The following is a 21,358-nucleotide window of genomic DNA, read 5'->3' on the forward strand; positions in this document are numbered from 1 at the left end:
TGGCTCAAGAAACCCGCTACTGAGTTGAACATTCCCCAATACCAATTTGTATACACAGTCCGTTGGCTTTTAAAACTATTATCCCCACACGCCTCTCTATATACGAATGGATACATTTGATTGATTCATTGACTGAAATTGTCACTTCCAACGCTGTTACGGTTACGGCTGCCACTTTCCATAATAATAATCCAAAGTGTCGTTAATTGAATTGAAAGCTAAAATGTCAAGTTCATGCGCATGCGCAAAGTCTCAAGCTGCGTTTTCTTATTTTTCCTTTTTTTATTTGAATGCAAAATGCAGACCACAAATCAAATCAAGCCACTCCTTCACACACTTGTTTTGTAGCTGAGGTTTCTATTTTTCCTGCTACAATTGCGTGATTTTATTTCAGATTCCCCCCGGCCCGCATTGATTTTGATTTTTCCCACTTCAGGTTCCAACTGCGGATTACAAAGTTTAGCGCTTGTTTTTCATGTTTTCATGTTGCGCCTTTGTTGCCGCATTTGGCTGTTGAATGTGCGTCAGTGTATCAATAACAACAGACCGCCCCAAAGGGCACCGACAAAAAATATGTCTAAAAACTAAGATTATTATCTTAAATATTTTAAGATAAAATTTAGATCCCTAAAAGGTTTAGGTTCTTATATCCTGTAGAATAGTTTATAATTTTTTATTTTTTGAGTATATATTTTAGCTATTATTTTTTCAGTGCATCATCTTGCCATCGACTGTATTGAACTGACTGCCATGATTTATTGTACGCCGCCGGCCAAGAGTCAAGCGTCAATCGTGTCGACAGTCTCCGTTTCGCCTTACCTGGAGCCCAGCTCGAAAATGGCAAGAAATTTCCTACTGGGCTTCGTTTTGGCAATAGCCGGTAATTTTCTAACAAAGAGTAAATCATACAAAAGTCACCGGGTCAAGACGAATTTACAAAGCACTTGTGTGTAAAAATAAATTCGCTGTACAAAGTAGTTGCCTATTAAAAGTATTAACTATAAATATTATTAAAAGTCATGTTTAATTTAAACAAAAATATATTAAAACCCAATAAAAAAAAGTAAATAAATTTATGGTTTTCTTATGTTAGGATTTATGTATAGTGTTTTATGTATAAGTATGATTTTAAATTAATGCAAACTTATTTTTTATTAGAATACATATGTTTTCAAAATAATGAAATAATAAAGAAATTTTTTTTGCAATAATTTATAAATATAAAGATTTTATTGTGCTTCATTAAATAAAACATCCTTTAATACTTTTGAGAAATGCTTAAGTATCTTTGTAAATATAGATCCCTTGAGTCTAGTTTCCATCTGAATTTCTGACTCACTTCACCAGTAGAGCATTTATAAAGAAACCATTCCTTTTGCCAACTCTCTTTCTCTCTGGGCCTTTCCCATTTCTCCCGAAGAGCAGCAAAAAACGGCTTAAAGCTGCGATAAGAGTCGTCGGCAATGGCAAAAACAACATTTCGCATTGGTCTGACATTCGGCGACTATCTGGCTGAGTTTTCACTCTTCACTTTTCAGTCGTTGGCTGGCAGACGACCGACAAAGAGCGTCGCCGTCGCCGCACACACTATATACACCTCCGATTCGGATTCGGATCGAAATTCGGACTGTTGTTAGGCACTCGCGTAGTGCAAATTTTGCAGGAGTTTTGTGCGTGATTTTGCGAAAAGTGTCGCCGGAGCTAGATAGAAAAGTGCATTGTCCGCAGGTGCAGGCATGTTTTAGATGCCAGTGATTGCCAACGGATGATAAGCAAATGCATTGAGTATGAACGGCGCCAGTGTGATTATCTATACGTTGTATATGTGCATTTTTTTGTTTGTTATAAGAAGTAAAGGGTGGAGCTGGCAGGCGTGTGTAGGAACTGCCCACGGATTTGGTCAACACTTGAGACGCCAACCATTTGCGTCTCTGGCTGGCAAACAAATAATATGTATTTAAGCAGCCACTGAAAATTATTTTCAAAGTCTTTTTTATTTAAAAAAATGTTTAAATATTATTTATTAAAATAATTACTATAAAACATGAAAATCATTAAAATTGAATAATTTTTAAATAAAATTAAACATTCTTTTAAAACTTATACCCCGTTTCTCTGAGCGTATACTTCATATTTGGTGTGTGCTTTCTTCTTGGCCATTTCAAAGCAATTTTTTTGTGGCTTGCAAATTTATTGCGCACACTTGAATGTTTGTTTGTAAACATTTCGATTCGGCTAATTGGACACGTTCATCGCATTCGGTGCAGTCGCTAATTTACTCATAAACGGAGCCACACCACACACCCCGGCGACGTCATCGGCATGAGGCCGAAAAACGCGTAAACCAAATAGAAAAGCTGAAATGTCGAAAAACCGAAGGCTGAACCCAATAAAGTTGCTCATTACACAATGCTGACGGTTCAAAACAAAAAACAGCTGATTTTCGCGCTCTCGTTTACAATGTCACCCTTGTCTCACACCCCCTTTTTTTATCGCATTTACTTGTTGAAATGCTTTCGGCAAAGAGAGAATCCCTGTCTGATTGGCTCTCTTTTGGGCTAACGCTGCGTATGAGCAATGTCAAGTATACGCCCCGAGGTCCGAGCACCGCAAAGCAGTGCGAGCGAGGGCAGAGAAGAAGGGGAACTGCAGCATCAGCTGTCCATTGCCCCCGTGCGTTTCGTCCGGGCTTTTGTTTTTATTTTCATTCTCTCTTTTGAAACAAAAACAATATATTCCGATGCGAGTGGATTCGATTTTGTTCGATTGCTTTGTGTCTGAAAATGAATTTCCATTTGTTTTGCTTTCCCGTTCACTTGGAATTTTTCTTTGTTTCAAGATACTGATAATAGATACTGGGCTATTTGCAGATACGTAGAAATCTATAGCAGAATGGCTAAGCATAATCTATAGAACAGTGGGTTAGATTGTTTTTTGGTGAGCTTATAAATGTATTTCATGAACAGATAATATTAAGAACACGAAAACGAATATGAAAATATAAATACTTGAATTAATAATTCAAAATATCTTTGTAAAACAAAATATATTATTTTTTTAACATTAATTGAAAACAATTAGTCATTTTTCCAATTTTTTATGCGGTTTTGTAAGATATTAGAAAAAATACACAAAAACTTTGCATAGAAAAGTTCCTATGACACAATAAAAATGCTTAGATATTTATTATAATTAATTTTCTCCCCATCTTGCCCCACTGTCTTTCTCCCATAATCATTGCAATCGCTCTCACATACGCATGCATACAAAAGAAAGAAAAAAAAAAAACAAATTATATACGTAAAAGACGTCTGTATATATTTAATTAAATTCGTGATTTGTTGGGGGTCTTTGTTGTTATTGTTGGTTATAATTCTATATCACTTCTCATCGGGTGAGTGCGGCAATCGCTATGGCCCATCATTTGCCACTGAGCAGGCATCGGAGGCGATTGTTTGCCGGGGACTTGGAGCTCGAATCGGTTTTAATTTGGATTTAATGTTCAGTGTCCGGGGTGAAGTGTCGCATCGTGACGCGCGTCTCTCGATTTCAATTAGGCCCGCAGCTATAAGAGCAGCTTATTATTATTAAGTCTTTTAGAAGATTATCTGTGCCCGGGATTTCCACATACTTCACAAGTGACCCAGAAAAAAGCGACTGAGAACTGGGTCAGAGTGCCAAAACGAGCAGAATCCAGTGAAGAAAGAACAGAGAACTATTAGCTGCGAAAAACGGCATGAACTTGAAGTTCAGTGTGTCTATTTTTAAAAAATAATTGTTAAAACAATCAAAGCTGAGAATAAAGTTTAAATCTTGAACCCGGTGGCCCCTGGATGAGCCCATCATGAAAGGCATCTGCGGTGAGCAGTTCAACAATTGCCTTCTGGTGGGGGATTGTGACGACAGTGAACATGGAACACCAGGACTGACAGGAAATTATCCCGGAATCGTTGCCCTGGACCAGGAGGAGGCCGGTGAGGGCATTAACGGAGAGGGTGGTGCCCTGGCCTTTGCCGCACGCCGGATTCGCAACCGGCAAGTGCACAGCATGGCCGTGAGGTCCGCCAGTGGCTATGATACCCTGGAGCGTCCCTATCGACATGACCAAGCCCGGGGTCGATGGTCTAAGGCGGCGGACTTTTACTTCGCCAGCTGTACACATGCCTTTAATCCCCTCATGTTCTCCGAATACCCCACCTTTGGATTACTACAGGGTGGCTGGAGTAAGTACACTAAACATAAACAACAACAAACTTGAATCTAATATAATTTTTAATTTGAGCACTTCCGATTCCATTGTCATTACTTATCAATTTAATTCAATTAAAAAGACAAAGGTTATCAACCAAAGGCTTTTTAATGCAATTTTTTACAAACAATGTTCGCATTTTAAAAGCGATAAGCTAGAACTGTCATCGGTTGACCGCAAAAACTAAATTAAATATCCCTGAATCTAAGATCTGTTAATAAAACTATCATTAGTTGGGAGGCGATTACAGGTTACTATGAGATTTAATCGCAAGCAATTGTTGGTTATTAGTTAATGACATAAATGGCAAGCATATAGGGGAATTGATCTTATATTAACTAAATATTTAAGATAACTTTCAACTAATTACTGTGTCTTTATATAAGATAAAAAAGTAATTATATTACTCATATTTGTAATCTAAGAAGTTTTTAAAAAGAATGCAATGTTATGACTAATGTTTAATTACAAATGTTTATTTTTTTCTTTAGTTTTGTTCATAGCAGCCTATCTGTTGGGAATGATATTTTATTCGTTGCCCTTGTTTCTGATCCAAGCATTTCTGGGGCAATTCTCATCTTCCGGATCCATTTCAGCATTTCGCGTTGCGCCAATATTCAAAGGTTGTAAATTATTCAAGCTTAGTTTTCAAATAAATATTAATTTATTAATCATTTTTAGGCATCGGGTATTCTATTTTGTTCCTTAACCTGGGTACCCTAACTTATTACAGTATTGGAGCCGGGGTGCCCCTCATCTTTGCCGTGAATTCCCTCCATACTGTGATGCCCTGGATGAGTTGCAATAATACATGGAATACTCCAGATTGTTCAACGCACGACAATTACGATATTAACGTAAGTTTTTCATATATTTACTCGTGGATATTGAGAAGCAATTATTTATTGAATTCAGGAGGACTATGTCGATCCCCATTCCACAGTTGAGTTTTTTAGGTAAGCAAATAATACGTTTAAATTATATAATTTAACTAAACATTTTTCTATAATCTTCTATAGATCAGTTATTGCCTCAACTGCAACAGGATCTACCTCTATGACGATATCGCTTTCAATGCTCGTAGCTGTTCTGGCCATTTGGGTATTAGCTTTGGGTTTAATACTCAAGTCTGTTACTTTTGTAAGTATGATTAAAAACTAAATCAAATACTTAAATTATTGTGTTTATCTTTTGATGGCAGATTGGAAAATTTTTGCGTTGCGCTTGTGTCATAATGTTTAGCTTCTTTTTGGCCATATTCTTATACCTTGTGATTCACGAAGGAGTCAACTTCGACACGATGCATGATAACCTGAAACCCTCACTGGATAGCTTCCAGAGTCTTTTTGGCGTAACACGTACTGCCTTTCTGATGTCGGGAGTGGCCCTGGGTCCCGGATGGGGGAGCGTCATCACCTTGGCGAGCTACAATAGTTTCCGCAGCGATGCCGAGAGGATGAGCTTTTGGGTCTGCATTACGCATGCTGCGGTAGGTTTCCTGGCTCTGCTCTGTTGCAATGTGGCCCACGATCATTTTGAGGGTAAGTTTTTGTTAACTTTATTTGATATCATAACAGCAAAAACATCTTTTTTCAGATCACGTCGGCATGCTGCCTTATCAAGTGAATGAGAATCATTCCTTGCAATTTCTATATCTCTGCTTTTCCTATTTACTCGGTCGCTTTACAACGACACCGAATCTATGGGCTTTTCTTTTCTTTAGCATGATATTTTTATCAGAGTTTTGTGCCTTGGTGAGTCTTTTTTAGAGTATAGTTTAAATTTTAGAAACATTTTTTCTTTTTTATTTAAAGTTAATCCAAATGATGTCAATATTGACGGCACTTTTTGATGAGTTCGAGTTCTTGAGAGCGAAGAAAACACATATTGTTTGTTTACTGGTCCTTGTACTTGCAGGGTCATCAGTGTTTTTTTGCACACAGGTATGTATACTGACCATATATTATTAATGTAGGATTTATTATAAAATCTAAAATATAATTATTTTATTATAAAATTTAATATAACTCAATTTCAGCTTGGATTTAGTCAATTTACGATACTTCCAAACTTGGCCATGTTCACCCATATTATTATTTCGGGAATATTGGCTCTAATGGTTACCTGGGTTTATGGACGAGTACGTTTTCAATGCGATCTGCAGTTTATGCTGGGAAAAACGATCTCAAGTGTCAAAATATTTTTTATTCGAATCGCTACACCATTTTTTCTCAGTTTATGTTTGGTGAGAAATTTTTACAATTTAAAAGAAAGTTGTTTTAACTGATTTGTTTGTTTTATTTTAGATACAAGTATGTTTCTTTATTGATTTACATGAAATACATCATCTCCTGATTTGGATTAGTCAGGGATTGGTCTTAACGATGGCCCTTTCCTATATGGTTTATAAGGTGACCCAAACAAACGGCAGTTGGCGCCAAAGAATCCAACAGTGTTTAGCGCCACACGACTGGCATCCGGTGGATGCGGATAATCGACGTTTCTACGAGGAAATCATGGGCATTTCCGAAATGCTAGTGATCGATACCAATGCCAATACCACATAGTGCCTAACAAATTTCGAATACTCTAAGAATAAAAACAAAAATCATAAAAAAACTCAGCACTTAATGGTAAAAGCTGAACTGAACTGAACTCACTTTTATTATACACTCATACAGACACACACACACACAAAAACACGCACACTAGTATATGTATAAAGATCAAGTGCAATTGGAGATTGTTGATTTTTGAATAAAGTTGTACTGATATTTTCCAAATGCCTAGCTATAGAAAACAGTAAACTGGTGATATTTAGTAGTTGCCTACTTAAAAGTTTAACAAGCTTTCGGCCAAAAAATATTGTTACAAATTAATAAAACTTTACTATTAAAAGATGTACAAAAATAAACTTAATTTTATTTATAAACAATACGGAAACGATTACGGAATATTACTACGGTATTATATTACGGTAATGTAAGGGCCATTTTTAAAAATATTCTCAGCATACTTTTAGGTGTGGGAATTAGAGGTAAATCTTTTAGGTTGGTTTTCATTTTAATAAATTATTATATCTAGTTTTATGTGGGATAAAATATTAAAGAACATTTAGACAAAAAGAAATTTTTTTAACAATTTCGATTATTTTTGTTGGAATAAATTCCTAAAAAAGACCTTTGAAACTCAAAAACTATGGAATATTTGCTGTAAAATTATATACATATACATATTGTTTGTTTTATGAAACCCCAGTTCTTCGGGTTATCTGCACTAGAATATAAATTAAAATAACATGTAATAGAAAAAACAATATCAATTAGTTTTAAAAGCCATTAAGCTGTGATTGTTTCTTATAATCTTAACCTGAGTTAATTTAAGTGCCACCTTATCAAAAAAATATTTATCATCTCGCAGTTATATGAGAAAATTTTACTCTTATCACGGAATAGTCAATAGCAACAGCGTAAATATTTTTATTTTTATTATAATGAATTTTCCTCCCCTCATTTTTCCGCAAACAATAATTGCATCGAAATGAACTTGAAAATGTATGATGCTGCTGACACACATATTAGACACAAATATAACAGCTCAGATAGTGCCAAATAAAATGCATTTATACACAATGGGCTTAAATTTTTAATACCTTACTTATACTCTATACTCTTAATACCCTTATACTAAAATATCTAACAAAAATTGGGAAAATATTTTTAAATTAATGCTTCTATACCAATAATGTACCAATAATGTACAATAATGTTTTTATTTTCTTCAGAGTTCAAACTTTAAGATCAACTGCTTGTCCAAACTGATACTAACCCTACTCAAACCCCTACTTAAGAGTATGCACAGTTGCCATCTATCTAGTGAGATGAGGTAAACGTCCGTTTGCAGTCGGTTTCAGATTCAGTATGCTGGCATCGGCTCTTCCAATTAGTCCGTCAATTTAAAATAAAAACGCTTACGGATCGCGGCGTGCATACAAACCCTATATAATATCCAGCTGAGACGCTAATCGGGTCTTGTTTACCCAAACAAACCAAACACTTAATAAAATCAAAGAAAATGGTGTATGAGACATCGTATGGTACTGGGCAAAAGCCCTTCATACCCGATCTGCATCGAGGAACTTGGGAAAAGCCCTCCGATTACTTATTTGCCTGTTTCGGATTGGCCTTCAAATTGGATATATTTGTGGCAACTGACTTGGGTTACTTCGACATAGGCAGTAAGTAACAGAGAACATTGACTAGAGTCTGTTTTGGACAGATAATGGATTTCAGGGTTAGTCTAATGTTTATAGGGGCGTTGCATCGCAGCAAAGTCTGACATACGACCTAGAAATTATATGGAATTTGTATGAATTTTTAATCAGTACATATTGACTATATAATTTTACCTGTTAATAATAAAAGTTATTTTATTTACCTTTAGTTATTGGAATATTACCCTATTACCTGTATATGGTTATCTATCTAGTGCCAATTTTAGTCATCCATTCGTTTATGGGACAGTTCTCAAGTAGTAGCTATATCTCAGCGTTTCGCCTGTCCCCTTTTTTTAAAGGTAAGTCGATTTTACCTTATTACAATATACTAAATGTATACTAAATTCTTTAATTTCAGGCATGGGCTATGTGAGCTGTTGCCTGAGTACGGGTGTGGTTATATACTATGGCATTTTTGCGGCTGTTCCAATTCTTTACATGGTGAACTCACTTCGACCAACCTTGCCCTGGAGTTGCGAAGGTCTGAAGTCTTGGTATAACGAATCGGAGAAGGAAGCAACAGTAAGGACTTAACTTTATTAGCTAAAATCTATAAGAGTAATTGGCTTATGTATAATACTTTTCTATTTAGGTTTGTAACATCTCATTGGCCAAAACTAAGTCTTATGAAGTTAACAATGTGACGTACTACTATAGATTGCATTATATTCCGTCAGTTCTATTCTTTCAGTAAGCAAATAATATTCCTTATAGATTATTATAAAATATAAATTAATTTGTTATTTAGAGACCACTATAAAAGTATGAATGAATCTTCCTTAGTTTATAACGATTTGGAACAGGAATATGAACTTTCATATCATATTGTGATATATTTTGTTGTCGTTTGGGTCCTGATTGCCCTTATATTTTACAAGTTCTCGGAAGTAGCAAAGTTTGGAAGATTCATCCGTTTCATGGTGACAGGAACCCTGGGACTTGCTGTCGTTTGTTTCGTGAGGCTTATATTCTTGCCCGGAGCTCTAACAGGACTACTCACCTATGTGGCACCAAAGAATCCTGTGGGGGAACTATTTATGGGTTTCAGTTCCACTTTCATAATGGTATTACAAGCCTTTGGAGCCGGCTGGGGTAGTGTGATAGCATTATCCAGTTTCAATCGATTCAAGACGAACATCATGTCCTATAGTTGGATCGCCGCCTTTGGTCAAGTGCTCATCTATATCCTGTTTGGCATAATTTCTCGTATTATAAAAAAGCTTCATACTGGTAAGGATTCTATGAAAATGACTCGTCTATAAATATCGTGAATTTAATGGATTTTAGATGCAGAGGTATTAGGAGAGTCATATAAAACCTACTTTCCCAGCTATTGGTTGTTATTCTTGTCCAGTGCCAGCGCCATGGTTGAAATGCATTGGGCCAATCTTTGGACCATTATTTACTACATGATGTATTTAATGGCTTCTTTGATAGTGATGGTTTGTTATTTTATTTTATATGAAAGTTAGGTATTTTTAATTAATTTTTTTTTCTAGACAACGCAAATCTTTACCATCCTCCAGACTTTGTTTGACGAATTTGAGTCTTTGAGGCTCAAAAGACAAGAGCTTACTTTTGGCTTCATTGGAGGTCTTGCCGTTTGTTCCTTTTTCTTCTGCACAAATGTAATATACAAAATTATTTATGATTATAGAAACTTATTAATTGATCTTATCTTAGCATGGAATTATTTACTTTGACACTTTAACCATGGATGCAATTGTCTTACATAACGTGCTCCACTTACTTCTGCTTTTGGTGATTTTGTGGATTTATGGACGAGTGCGGTTCCAAAGGGATATTAAATTCATGTTGGGTCAACCTTTTGCCAACTGGAAGGTGTTCATATTGCGCTTTATTTCTCCGTTTATTTTGCTTATTTCCTTGGTATATTAATATTGGATACCTTTTTTCAAAAACAAACCCTTTCATATTAACTATTGGATCAATTTATAGATATATGGAACCAGTATAGCTTTAAGGGAGCATTCCTATACATCCACATTGGTTTCGGCAGTTACCTTCATGATAGTATTGGTTCCCCTTTTGGCCATACCATGCTATGGATTTTACTACCTATACCAGAACACTGGCACTTTTAGCGAGCGTTTCAGACGCGCCTGTCGCCCCACCGACTGGTATCCTGTGGAAATGGAGCATCGCCAACAGTACGAGTTGAGTGTGGGCAGCACCGAGATGACCCATCAACTTTTTGAGTTTACCGAAGCAGTTAACTAATTGTTATTTAATTTGTTATTAAAAAATAAATTTTTATATGTTGTAAAAAAAGTGAATTTTTACATTGACAGTCCATTCTGCACTCTACAATTTACTTATTTGTATAAAATTTCATAAATTGAAAATTTAAGTTTTTTAACATCGCACATTTGTATTTTCAAGTGTGAGATCAACTGTTTTCAATATTCTGTTTCCAAAATTAATCAACTGTGTTCAACTGTTTCCAAAATTAATATACTTTACCTTAGTGTATGTTCAGCAGCAGTCTATTGATATGAGCATAACGTTCATCGCAGTCGGTCTCAAATGTCACAATATTTATACCCTCGTTTTTTATTCGATTCGCTACACAATTTATTCTGAGTTTATGTTTGGTGAGAAATTTTTACAATTTAAAAGAAAGTTGTTCTAACTGATTTATTTATTTTCTTTTAGATACAAGTATGTTTCTTTATTGATTTACATGAAATACATCATCTCCTGATTTGGATTAGTCAGGGACTGGTCTTATATGGTTTACAAGGTGACCCAAACGAATGGCAGTTGGCGCCAAAGAATCCAACAGTGTTTAGCGCCACACGACTATAATTAAAACTTAAAAAATGATTAAAACTTAACTATTAAAAGATGTACAAAAATAAACTTAATTTTATTTATAAACAATTCGGAAACGATTACGGAATATTACTACGGTATTATATTACGGTAATGTAAGGGCCATTTTGAAAAATATTCTCAGCATACTTTTAGGTGTGGGAATTAGATGTTAATCTTTTAGGTTGTTTTTCGTTTTAATCAATGTTTAGTTTTATGTGGGATAAAATATTATAGAACATTTAGACAAAAATAAATTTTTTTTTTAACAATTTCGATTATTTTTGTTGGAATAAATCCCTAAAAAAGACCTTTGAAACTCAAAAACCATGAAATATTTTGTCAAATTATATGTATTTTGTTTTATGAAGCCCAGTTCTTCAGGTTATCTGCACTAGAATATAAATTAAAATAACATATAATAGAAAAAAACAATATCAATTAGTTTTAAAAGCCATTAAGCTGTGATTGTTCCTTATAATCTTAACCTGAGTTAATTTAAGTGCCACCTTATCAGTAAGAACATTTTACTCTTATCACGGAGTAGTCAATAGCAACAGCTCAAATATTTTTATTTTTATTCTAATGAATTTTCCTCCCCTCATTTTTCCGCAAACACAAATATCAATTTCCATTTTCAAGTTGCATCGAAATGAACTTGAAAATGTATGATGCTGCTCACACACAAATTAGACACAGATATAAGAGCTTAGATAGTGCCAAATGAAATGCATTTATACACAATGATTTTAAAGTTTTAATACTGTATCCCCTATACTCTTAATACCCTAATACTAAAAAATCTAACAAAAATTGGAAAATTTTTCAGAATTGATGCTTTAAACCAATAATTTATTGTTTTTTTTTTTATTAAAGTTTTAACTTTCAGATCTACGCTTGTCAAAACTGATATACCCTACTTAAGAGTATGCACAGTTGCCATCTATCTAGTGAGATGAGGTAAACGTCCGTTTGCAGTCGGTTTCAGATTCAGTATGCCGGCATCGGCTCTTCTAATTAGTCCGTCAATTTAAAATAAAAACGCGGATCGCGGCGTGCATACAAACCCTATATAATATAAATCCAGCTGAGACGCAAATCGGGTCTTGTTTACCCAAACAAACCAAACATTTAATAAAATCAAAGAAAATGGTCTATGAGTCATCGTATGGTACTGGGCAAAAGCCCTTCTCTCCCGATCTCCAGCGTGGAACTTGGGAAAAGCCCTCCGATTACTTATTTGCCTGTTTCGGATTGGCCTTCAAATTGGATATATTTGTGGCATCCTACTGGTTTTTCTTTGACATGGGCAGTAAGTAACAGAGAACATACACTCGAGTCTGTTTTGGACAGATAATGGATTTCAGGGTTAGTCTAATCTTTTTAGGGGCGTTGCATCGCAGCAAAGTCTGACATACACCTAGAAATTATACGGATTTTGTATGATTTCTTAATCAGTACATATTGACTATATAATTTCACCTGTTAATAATAAAAGTTATTTTATTTACCTTTAGTTATTGGAATATTACCCTATTACCTGTATATGGTAATCTATCTAGTGCCAATTTTGGTTATCCATTCGTTTATGGGACAGTTCTCAAGCAGTAGCTATATCTCAGCGTTTCGCCTGTCCCCTTTTTTTAAAGGTAAAGCAACATAAGTCGATTTCACCTTATTACAATAATCCTTATACCTTATATCTTTAATTTCAGGCATGGGCTATGTGAGCTGTTGCCTGAGTACGGGTATGCTTATATACTATGGGATTTTTGCGGCTGTTCCAATTCTTTACATGGCGAACTCACTTCGACCAACCTTGCCCTGGAGTTGCGAAGGTCTGAAGTCCTGGTATAACGAGTCGGAGAGGGAAGCAACAGTAAGGTCTTAACTTTATTTACTGAAATCTACAATACTAATTGTCGTAATTATAATACTTTTCTTTTTAGGTTTGTAACATCACATTGGCCAATAATAAGACATATGAAGTTAACAATGTGACACAATACTACCAATTGTTTCATGTTCCGTCAGTTCTATTCTTTCAGTAAGCCAATAATATTCCTCATAGATTATTATAAAATATTAATTAACTTTTTGTTTAGAGACCACTATAAAAGTATGAATGAATCTTACTTTCCTGATTTGGAACAGGAATATGAACTATCATATCATATTGTGATATATTTTGTTGTCGTTTGGGCCCTGATTGCCCTTATATTTTACAAGTTCTCGGAAGTAGCAAAGTTTGGAAGATTCATCCGTTTCATGGTGATAGGAACCCTGGGACTCGTTGTCGTTTGTTTCGTGAGGCTTATATTCTTGCCCGGAGCTCTAACAGGACTACTCACCTATGTGGCACCAAAGAATCCTGTGGGGGAACTATTTATGGGTTTCAGTTCCACTTTTATAATGGTATTACAAGCCTTTGGAGCCGGCTGGGGTAGTGTGATAGCACTATCCAGTTTTAATGGATTCAAGACGAACATCATGTCCTATAGTTGGATCGCCGCCTTTGGTCAAGTGCTCATCTATATCCTGTTTGGCATGATTTCTTTTATGATAGATAAGCACTATACTGGTAAGTGTTCTATAAAAATGACTCGTCTATAAATATCGTTAATTTAATGCATTTTAAGAAATGTCAACAGAGTCATATGATACCCACGTGCTCAACCATTGGTTGTTATTTTTGTCCAGTGCCAGCGCCATGGCTGGAATGCATTGGGCCAATCTTTGGACTATTATTTACTACTTTATGTTATTAATGGCTTCTTTGATAGTGATGGTGTGTTATTTTATTTTATATTACAGTTTAATATTTGTAAATATTTTTTTTCTAGACAACGCAAATCTTTACCATCCTCCAGACTTTGTTTGACGAATTTGAGTCTTTGAGGCTCAAAAGACAAGAGGTTACTTTTGGCTTCATTGGAGGTCTTGCCGTTTGTTCCTTTTTCTTCTGCACAAATGTAATATACAAAATTATTTATGATTTTAAAAACTTATTAATTGATCCTCTCTTAGCATGGAATTATTTACTTTAGCACTATAACCATGGATACAATTTTCTCACATAACGTGCTCCACTTACTTCTGCTTTTGGTGATTTTGTGGATTTACGGACGAGTGCGATTCCAGAGGGATATAGAATTCATGTTGGGTCAACCTTTTGCCAACTGGAAAGTGTTCATATTGCGCTTTATTTCTCCGTTTATTTTGCTCATTTCCTTGGTATATTAATATTGGCATTTTTCAAAAACAAACCATTTCATATTAACTATTGGATCAATATATAGATATCTGGAACCAGTATGGCGATAGTGGAGCATACCTATACATCCACAACGGTTTTGGTTATTACCTTCATGATAGTATTGGTTCCCCTTTTGGCCATACCATGCTATGGATTTTATTACCTATACCAGAACACTGGCACTTTTAGCGAGCGTTTCAGACGCGCCTGTCGCCCCACCGACTGGTATCCTGTGGAAATGGAGCATCGCCAACAGTACGAGTTGAGTGTGGGCAGCACCGAGATGACCCATCAACTTTTTGAGGTTACCGAAGAAGTTAACTAATTGTTATTTAATTTTGTATTAAAAAATAAATTTTTATATGTTATGAAAAAGTGAATTTTTATGTTGACAGTCCATTCTGCACTCTACAATTTACTTATTGGTATAAAATTTCATAAATTGAAAATTTAAGTTTTTAAACATCGCATCGTTTTCCATATAATGTTTAAAAAATTAATTAGCTGCGTTCAACTGTTTCCAAAATTAATATACTTTACCTTAGGGTATGTTCAGCAGCAATCTAGTGATATGGGCACAACGTTCTTCGCAGTCGGTTTCGGATTCAGTATGCCGGCGGCGGCTCTCTGAATTAGTTCATTATTTTGAAATTAAATCGCGGCTTGCACAAAGAAAAAGATTTACTTATATAAATCCAGCTGATACCGTCTCAGCACTTGTTTATACAACAAATCTAAACACTCATCAAAATCAAAGAAAATGGTCTATGAATCATCGTATGGCACTGGGCAAAAGCCCTTCTCACCCGATCTGCAGCGTGGAACTTGGGAAAAGCCGTCCGATTTTTTATATGCCTGTTTCGGATTGGCCTTCAAAATGGATATTCTAGTGGCTTCGCATTGGTACTTCTTCGATATGGGCAGTAAGTATTGGCGGGTGTCTGTTTTGCACAGAAAAGAGACTCCAAAGCTAGTATAATCTTTTTGGGGGCGTTGTATCGCTACACAGTTTCACATTTGACCCATGAAATATATATATTATGAATTTTAAATCATTATCAGGGTGTTCTAATTTTATACAAACGTATGCAAAACGAATTTTTAATAAGAATGTAACTCAATGCACACTTTTAATTTTTTTTTATATATTTTTAGTTATTGGAATATTGCCGTTTTACATGTATATGGTTATATATCTAGTCCCAATATTAGTAATACATTCGTTTATGGGACAATTCTCTAGCAGTGGCTATATCTCAGCCTTCCGTTTGTCTCCCTTTTTCAAAGGTAAGTAAAATACAGAAATCTATCAGTAAAATATATATTTTAACTTTAATTAATTTAATTGTAGGCATGGGCTATGTCAGTTGTGTTCTGAGTATAGCCGTCCTTATATACTATGGGGTTTTTGCCGCTATACCCATTTATTTTATGGCGAACTCATTTCGACCCACATTGCCCTGGAGTTGCGACGGGATGAAGTCCTGGTATAACGAGTCGGATAAGGAATCAACCGTGAGGACATTTTACTTTATTAGCACAAATCTAAGAATACAGTGGTAATCCATTTATACATAATTTTTATGCTTCAGGTTTGTAACTTAACATTAACTAAGGACGAAGTACTCGAGAATGAGAATGAACCTGAATTTTTCCTCAAGATACTTCAAGTTCCGTCAGTTCTCTTTTTCCAGTAAGTAAATCAATTTGAAATTATATTAAGTGGTGTAGGGAATTATATTTTTGAATTTGACGTATAACATTTTGCATAAATTTTCTTTTAGAGACCACTTTCTAAGTGAAATGGATTCGCATGTTCCTGATTATGAATTGGACTACAAAATGTCTTGGATTTTGCTTACATTATTTGTTGTTGTTTGGGCATTGATTGCTTTAATATTTTACAAATTCTCTGATGTTGCGAAGTTCGGAAAGTTGATCCGTTTTATGGTGATTGGGACGCTTGGCCTCTTAGTCATTTGTTTCGTGCGATTCCTCTTTTTGCCTGGGGCACTGAAAGGATTATTCACTTATGTCACACCAAAGGATCCTGTGGAACAGTTAATTATGGGTCTCGGATCCACTTTCATAATGGTTCTACAAGCCTTTGGAGCCGGCTGGGGTAGTGTTATAGCATTATCCAGTTTTAATGGATTCAAGACGAACATCATGTCCTACAGTTGGATCACCGCCTTTGGTCAAGTGCTTATCTACATATTGTTTGGCATGGTTTCCTTTATGTTAGAGCATCACTTTAAGGGTGAGTATATAAAAAATTTTCTTGTATTTACTTAATACCTTTAATGTATTTAAAGAGGTTACATCTGCTTCTTATGACACCCATGTGGTAACCTATTGGTTGTTATATTTGTCAAGTGCCAGCGCCATGGCTGGAATGCATTGGGCCAATCTTTGGACCTTTATTTACTACACTATGTTATTAATGGCTGCTTTAATAGTGATGGTATATGAATTTATTTTTAATGATTTATTTGGAGCTCTTCTTATGAAGCAAATTTCTTTTTTTACTTCCAGACAACACAAATCTTTACCATTCTTCAGACATTGTTTGATGAATTTGAGGCTTTGAGACTCAAAAGACAAGAGGTTACCTTTGGCTTCATTGGAGGTCTTGCCGTTTGTTCCTTTTTATTTTGCACAAATGTGAGATACGAAATTACTATTTATTTTGGTAACTTATTTATTGTTTTCTCTTAGCATGGAATTATTTTCTTTAGCACAATAACCATGGATACAATTTTCTCACATAACGTGCTGCACTTACTTCTGCTCTTGGTGATTTTGTGGATTTATGGACGAGTGCGATTCCAGAGGGATATAGAATTCATGTTGGGTCAACCTTTTGCCAACTGGAAGGTGTTTATATTGCGCTTTATTTCTCCGCTTATATTGATAATTTCCCTGGTATGTCATTTTGTGTTCCAACTTTTAACCATTTTGGATAATATAAAATACAAATTTACAGCTCGTTGGAATATTTATGTCCATAATGGAGCATGCCTTCACGTCCGCCTTGTTTGAGGCCATATCCATTATACTTGTGGTTATTCCTATTTTAGCCATACCAGGTTATGGATTTTATTACCTCTACCAGAGCAATGGCACATTTAGCGAGCGTTTTAAACGCGCCTGTCGACCCACCGACTGGTATCCTGTAGAGCTGGAGCATCGCCAGCAGTACGAATTGGCTGTGGGAAACACAGAGATGACCCAACAACTGGTTACCGAAGAAGTTAACTAATTCTTATTTTAATGAATAAAACTAGAGTTTTTTGTATTAAAAAATATATTGTTTTTATATACAAAAGTATGAAATTGTACTTTGAATTAAAGGGATAGAAAAATATGTGTATGTATTGAAAAAATATTATAGCAATTAATATTTAATTTTAAAGAGTTTAATAGAAATCCTATCGGCCAGTAACCGATTCTAAATCGGTTTCAGACATAAAGGCCGGCATTTGCCGCTGCCCCCGGTAGGCAACGTATTCCGCTCGATCTTCTGGGTCTCCCGGAGTCCAGTCCAGGGGCCGGAGACGCTTTTTCATACTATCCCGGAATGTGGCCCGTTTTTTAATCATAACGTAGATAATGTATAGAGGTATAAACATTACAGATGATACGAAACTGCACCAACCAAGAATCACCGCCCACGTAGGATAAGGAGCGTCTTTGTACGTGATCGTTCGAATGAAGGCGATGCTCATAATTAGTATAAACTTAAAACGAAAAAATGTATATAAATTTAAAATATAAGAATGGTAAATATGACTTACTATTATCATGACAGGAGTTACCCATTGCCACAGGATCTGCCAATACAGGCTTGGTCGTTTTTTCAACATGAACTCAACATCCATCATGAAGTTCTTGGTGCCATAAATCCAGGACACCATTATAATCTCCACCATACAAATAAATATAACGGCAATGGACGAAGAGTACCAGTCGAACAATTGAAGGATAAACATTCCAGCCTTGAAATATAAATAAACTAATGAATGAAGAGTTAGGACCCCAGCCGGCATACTCACATTGGTGCACATTATGGAGGACAGACCTAAGAACATTATACAAGTGCAGAGAGTTAGTTGCCATTTGTAGCTCCTTGCCCACATCCACTCATCCAGGACAGAGGATACGAATGACTCCAATATCACAAACTGAAGATTTAAAAAATTTTAAATTAATAAATTAGTTTTAAAACATTTTAAATAAAACATACCACTGTGCTGACACCCAGCAGGAAGAGCATAAAAAAGAACATAAGGGCCCAGAGCTGAGGAATCGGCATCATAGCCAGGGCCTCTGGATAGGCTATGAAAGCTAAGCCAGCACCTCCAGTAGCCACATTTTCTACAGGTATTCCCGACTTTTCTTTGGATAGAGTGTCAGAGATCAAATATAATGGAAAGTGCTGAAAACTTACCTGAGAGAAAGCCTAGTACCGAAAAGACCACCAAGCCGGCAAAGAAACTGGTAAAAACATTGATTGATACTACCAAATATGTATCCAACTTGGCGTTATTTCGAAAGGTATTGAAGCTGGCCATGTTGATGAGACCTCCCCAGCCGGGTCCCAGGCCGAAGAACATCTGTATGGAGGCATCGGCCCAGACCTTAAGATCCAGTAGGTATTTCCACTCCGGATACACAAAGTACTTGATGCCTGACCAGGCTCCGGGCAGGGTGACTCCTCGCAAGAAAAGGATAAACAGCAGGATGTAAGGGAAGGGGGCCGTAAAATATACGACCTTGCCAACCTGTGTAGTTTTTTGTTAGTATTTTCATATATTTTACTAAAATAGTTTCTTAATAGGAATTGATGAACTTACTGATTTAACACCACCCATTACACAAAAGTAAACAATTATCCACACCAGTATAAGGGCAACCAATTGCTCCCAAACTATGCCGCCTATTTCGGATATGCTTGAGGAGATGCGCAGGATTTCAAGACTGAATTCAATCAGATTATATAAAAAATTTTAAAATATTTTATGAAAAACTTACTGAAAAAACTCATCGGAAGAGGTGACTATAATATCCGTACTATTTCCTTCTGAAGAAATCTAGAAAAACAACCTTAGTGCTTTTAGTCATTAATGGGTTATAGACATTGGTAACATACTTCATCGGCTACTACACAGGACGGTGTATTCCAGGGGTTATGACAGCTTATCCATGGCACTGTCTTAACGAAACAGTAGGACATCATACGGATCGGGTAAGAAATGATCACCGAGTAATAGCACATACAGTAGGAATTTACGATTATTTGGGCAATTCCTGCTCCTTTAAATATGGGTACTAGACGCCACATTCCAGTGCATCCAGTGCTTGAAAATTGTCCTATCAAGATCTCCATGTAAAATAAGGGAACTCCCGCTAAGATTACCATCAGTGTATAGGGTATTAAAAATGCAGCTAAGAAATAAAAGAAAAATAAAATAAATAAAAAAAAGTTATTATCCTTCGAGCCGGATTTGAACCAGCGACCTATGGATTTCAACATCCAAATGAATGCACAAGTGACACGAGAGTTGAGCGCTATCCTGAGCCGTGGTATTGTTTGGCCCAGTGTCCTGCCAACTTTGCCCCGGAACACTCGGTCTTGGAAACTCTACAGTCCACCGCTCTACCAACTGAGCTATCGAAGGCGACGCTCATGGGGCGTCCAGAGCCCCCTCATAAGCGCTGGAGCTTTGCCAGCTTTCACTCGAAAGCTAAACACAAAAAGCTAAAAATAGCCATCACCGCCCCCCCAATGGCACTGCACTCTTGCTGACGCCATTCGATGGTGCGCTATTTTTGGCATTGTTTGAGCAACATAACAAAAACAATAATAATAATGAGCATTGTGCTCAGTCATCAATTTCCAGTGGACGAGTGTATTTTGCGCGATTTGAGTGACTTGCGTGAGCGAGTGAAAGTGGATGGAGAGTAGAGAGGGAGGTGGGCGGGACTCACCGCCGCCACTTCGGTAGCACAAATATGGAAAGCGCCACACATTTCCAATACCAATAGCGTATCCGATGAGGGTCAAAACAAACTCAGCTTTGGAATTCCAGTGGCCACGTTCCTCATCGCGCACGATTCGCTTCTCCTTGCGTTGCGCTCCTTGTGCTTGGTTGTTAGCCATTTTCACTCAAGGCAAGCCCTATGGTTCTGTTTTTATTTTTTGAGTTTCCAACTTATTTTAAATTCAATAAATTTTGATAAAAGTGACATATGAAAATAAAAGATTGCTTAAACGGGGAAAATTATTAACATAGTGCTTAAAAGAATAAAGAAGGAAATCAAAGAAGGCAACATGGCGGATGGGTAATTTTTCTATGGGGTGTTCAGGACTTTATTTTTTTTATAGTCTATAAAATTATTAACGTTTTTTTTAAAGCTAATTTTTTGTTTAGTTTGGCTTAAGCTTTTTAATAAAATCCTTATTAGTTTCCGCACCAATTATTTCAGGACAACATGGCGGATGAGTAATGTCCTAAAAAAAATTTTATCTTGCCAATTTGCACCCGATTCCTACCCCATGGAGCCCCTTCCAAAATGCTGATTTTTCATATATGGCCCCATGTCATGACTGCATCTTGGCCAATTCGCATCCGATTCTTGAGCGGAATACCTCAAACGATTTGTATTCTGATTCTGCACAAATCTGCACCAAAATCTAGAACAGAAATTTTCGATCGATATTTTTCCCATTTTTCTGATG

At 36.1% G+C, this 21,358-nt stretch overlaps 5 protein-coding genes and 1 non-coding gene across 10 annotated transcripts; 4 read left to right on the forward strand and 2 right to left on the reverse strand.

The window, feature by feature from the left end:
- The first annotated feature begins 1,551 nt into the window (after positions 1-1,551).
- LOC108126096 (sodium- and chloride-dependent glycine transporter 1) lies at positions 1,552-11,373 on the forward strand. 3 transcript variants are annotated; one of them, XM_043211522.2, is made up of 11 exons: positions 1,552-1,785; positions 3,593-4,223; positions 4,741-4,872; positions 4,931-5,106; positions 5,165-5,205; positions 5,269-5,389; positions 5,451-5,790; positions 5,846-6,003; positions 6,064-6,192; positions 6,288-6,494; positions 6,556-7,184. In XM_043211522.2, the coding sequence occupies exons 2-11, from the start codon at positions 3,845-3,847 to the stop codon at positions 6,814-6,816; spliced, it is 1,944 nt and encodes a 647-aa protein (XP_043067457.1). In that variant the 5' UTR covers positions 1,552-1,785; positions 3,593-3,844; the 3' UTR covers positions 6,817-7,184. The 3 variants fall into 3 exon arrangements, with proteins under 3 accessions (XP_043067457.1, XP_017098029.2, XP_070133600.1); XM_017242540.3 differs by having other exon boundaries at positions 3,601-4,223; XM_070277499.1 differs by lacking the exons at positions 1,552-1,785; positions 6,556-7,184 and adding an exon at positions 11,202-11,373 and having other exon boundaries at positions 3,325-4,223.
- LOC108125846 (sodium- and chloride-dependent glycine transporter 1-like) lies at positions 8,158-10,817 on the forward strand. 2 transcript variants are annotated; one of them, XM_070277655.1, is made up of 9 exons: positions 8,158-8,486; positions 8,693-8,824; positions 8,884-9,047; positions 9,118-9,215; positions 9,274-9,755; positions 9,813-9,967; positions 10,025-10,153; positions 10,209-10,415; positions 10,485-10,817. In XM_070277655.1, the coding sequence occupies exons 1-9, from the start codon at positions 8,324-8,326 to the stop codon at positions 10,764-10,766; spliced, it is 1,812 nt and encodes a 603-aa protein (XP_070133756.1). In that variant the 5' UTR covers positions 8,158-8,323; the 3' UTR covers positions 10,767-10,817. The 2 variants fall into 2 exon arrangements, with proteins under 2 accessions (XP_070133756.1, XP_070133757.1); XM_070277656.1 differs by having other exon boundaries at positions 9,819-9,967.
- A 1,109-nt stretch (positions 11,374-12,482) lies between the features above and the next one.
- Positions 12,483-14,941, forward strand: LOC108125829 (sodium- and chloride-dependent glycine transporter 1-like). Its single transcript, XM_017242165.3, has 9 exons — positions 12,483-12,672; positions 12,878-13,009; positions 13,076-13,239; positions 13,310-13,407; positions 13,466-13,941; positions 14,000-14,148; positions 14,204-14,332; positions 14,388-14,594; positions 14,660-14,941. Exons 1-9 carry the CDS (start codon positions 12,510-12,512, stop codon positions 14,939-14,941), a joined length of 1,800 nt encoding a protein of 599 aa, XP_017097654.2. The 5' UTR covers positions 12,483-12,509.
- A 301-nt stretch (positions 14,942-15,242) lies between these two features.
- LOC108125995 (sodium- and chloride-dependent glycine transporter 1-like) lies at positions 15,243-17,952 on the forward strand. Its single transcript, XM_017242396.3, has 9 exons — positions 15,243-15,539; positions 15,772-15,903; positions 15,968-16,131; positions 16,209-16,309; positions 16,401-16,876; positions 16,932-17,080; positions 17,152-17,280; positions 17,335-17,541; positions 17,603-17,952. The coding sequence occupies exons 1-9, from the start codon at positions 15,377-15,379 to the stop codon at positions 17,876-17,878; spliced, it is 1,797 nt and encodes a 598-aa protein (XP_017097885.2). The 5' UTR covers positions 15,243-15,376; the 3' UTR covers positions 17,879-17,952.
- Positions 17,946-20,894, reverse strand: Ntl (Neurotransmitter transporter-like). 2 transcript variants are annotated; one of them, XM_017242397.3, is made up of 9 exons: positions 20,608-20,892; positions 19,769-20,064; positions 19,651-19,709; positions 19,473-19,596; positions 19,067-19,400; positions 18,863-19,014; positions 18,672-18,800; positions 18,414-18,614; positions 17,946-18,356 (listed from the first exon to the last, which is right to left on the reverse strand). In XM_017242397.3, the coding sequence occupies exons 1-9, from the start codon at positions 20,777-20,779 to the stop codon at positions 18,048-18,050; spliced, it is 1,776 nt and encodes a 591-aa protein (XP_017097886.2). In that variant the 5' UTR covers positions 20,780-20,892; the 3' UTR covers positions 17,946-18,047. The 2 variants fall into 2 exon arrangements, 1 of the variants encoding a protein (XP_017097886.2); XR_011441960.1 differs by lacking the exon at positions 17,946-18,356 and having other exon boundaries at positions 18,473-18,614; positions 18,863-19,009; positions 20,608-20,894.
- On the reverse strand, positions 20,109-20,297 carry TRNAY-GUA (transfer RNA tyrosine (anticodon GUA)). The gene is made up of 2 exons: positions 20,261-20,297; positions 20,109-20,144 (listed from the first exon to the last, which is right to left on the reverse strand). It is a non-coding gene; the product is annotated as a tRNA-Tyr (tRNA).
- Positions 20,895-21,358: the final 464 nt, after the last annotated feature.

Source organism: Drosophila bipectinata, chromosome 2L (genome assembly GCF_030179905.1).
Source record: "Drosophila bipectinata strain 14024-0381.07 chromosome 2L, DbipHiC1v2, whole genome shotgun sequence".
In the NCBI taxonomy this organism is placed as follows: Eukaryota; Metazoa; Arthropoda; class Insecta; order Diptera; family Drosophilidae; genus Drosophila; species Drosophila bipectinata.

Bases quoted from the DNA above. Each gene is read 5' to 3' on its own strand.
- LOC108126096 (XM_043211522.2), top strand. From the start codon at position 3,845: ATGAAAGGCATCTGCGGTGAGCAGTTCAACAATTGCCTTCTGGTGGGG. The intron at 4,873-4,930 runs GTTGTAAATTAT...AATCATTTTTAG, and splicing joins CGTTGCGCCAATATTCAAAG to GCATCGGGTATTCTATTTTG. The intron at 6,495-6,555 runs GTGAGAAATTTT...GTTTTATTTTAG, and splicing joins TTTTTCTCAGTTTATGTTTG to ATACAAGTATGTTTCTTTAT.
- LOC108125846 (XM_070277655.1), top strand. From the start codon at position 8,324: ATGGTGTATGAGACATCGTATGGTACTGGGCAAAAGCCCTTCATACCC. The intron at 8,487-8,692 runs GTAAGTAACAGA...ATTTACCTTTAG, and splicing joins GGGTTACTTCGACATAGGCA to TTATTGGAATATTACCCTAT. The intron at 9,968-10,024 runs GTTTGTTATTTT...TTTTTTTTCTAG, and splicing joins TGGCTTCTTTGATAGTGATG to ACAACGCAAATCTTTACCAT.
- LOC108125829 (XM_017242165.3), top strand. From the start codon at position 12,510: ATGGTCTATGAGTCATCGTATGGTACTGGGCAAAAGCCCTTCTCTCCC. The intron at 13,240-13,309 runs GTAAGGTCTTAA...TTTTCTTTTTAG, and splicing joins AGTCGGAGAGGGAAGCAACA to GTTTGTAACATCACATTGGC. The intron at 14,333-14,387 runs GTAATATACAAA...ATCCTCTCTTAG, and splicing joins CCTTTTTCTTCTGCACAAAT to CATGGAATTATTTACTTTAG.
- LOC108125995 (XM_017242396.3), top strand. From the start codon at position 15,377: ATGGTCTATGAATCATCGTATGGCACTGGGCAAAAGCCCTTCTCACCC. The intron at 15,904-15,967 runs GTAAGTAAAATA...ATTTAATTGTAG, and splicing joins TTTGTCTCCCTTTTTCAAAG to GCATGGGCTATGTCAGTTGT. The intron at 16,877-16,931 runs GTGAGTATATAA...ATGTATTTAAAG, and splicing joins GTTAGAGCATCACTTTAAGG to AGGTTACATCTGCTTCTTAT.
- Ntl (XM_017242397.3), bottom strand. From the start codon at position 20,779: ATGGCTAACAACCAAGCACAAGGAGCGCAACGCAAGGAGAAGCGAATC. The intron at 20,065-20,607 runs GTGAGTCCCGCC...TTTATTTCTTAG, and splicing joins GTGCTACCGAAGTGGCGGCG to CTGCATTTTTAATACCCTAT. The intron at 19,597-19,650 runs GTAAGTTTTTCA...GATTGAATTCAG, and splicing joins TCTTCCGATGAGTTTTTTCA to TCTTGAAATCCTGCGCATCT.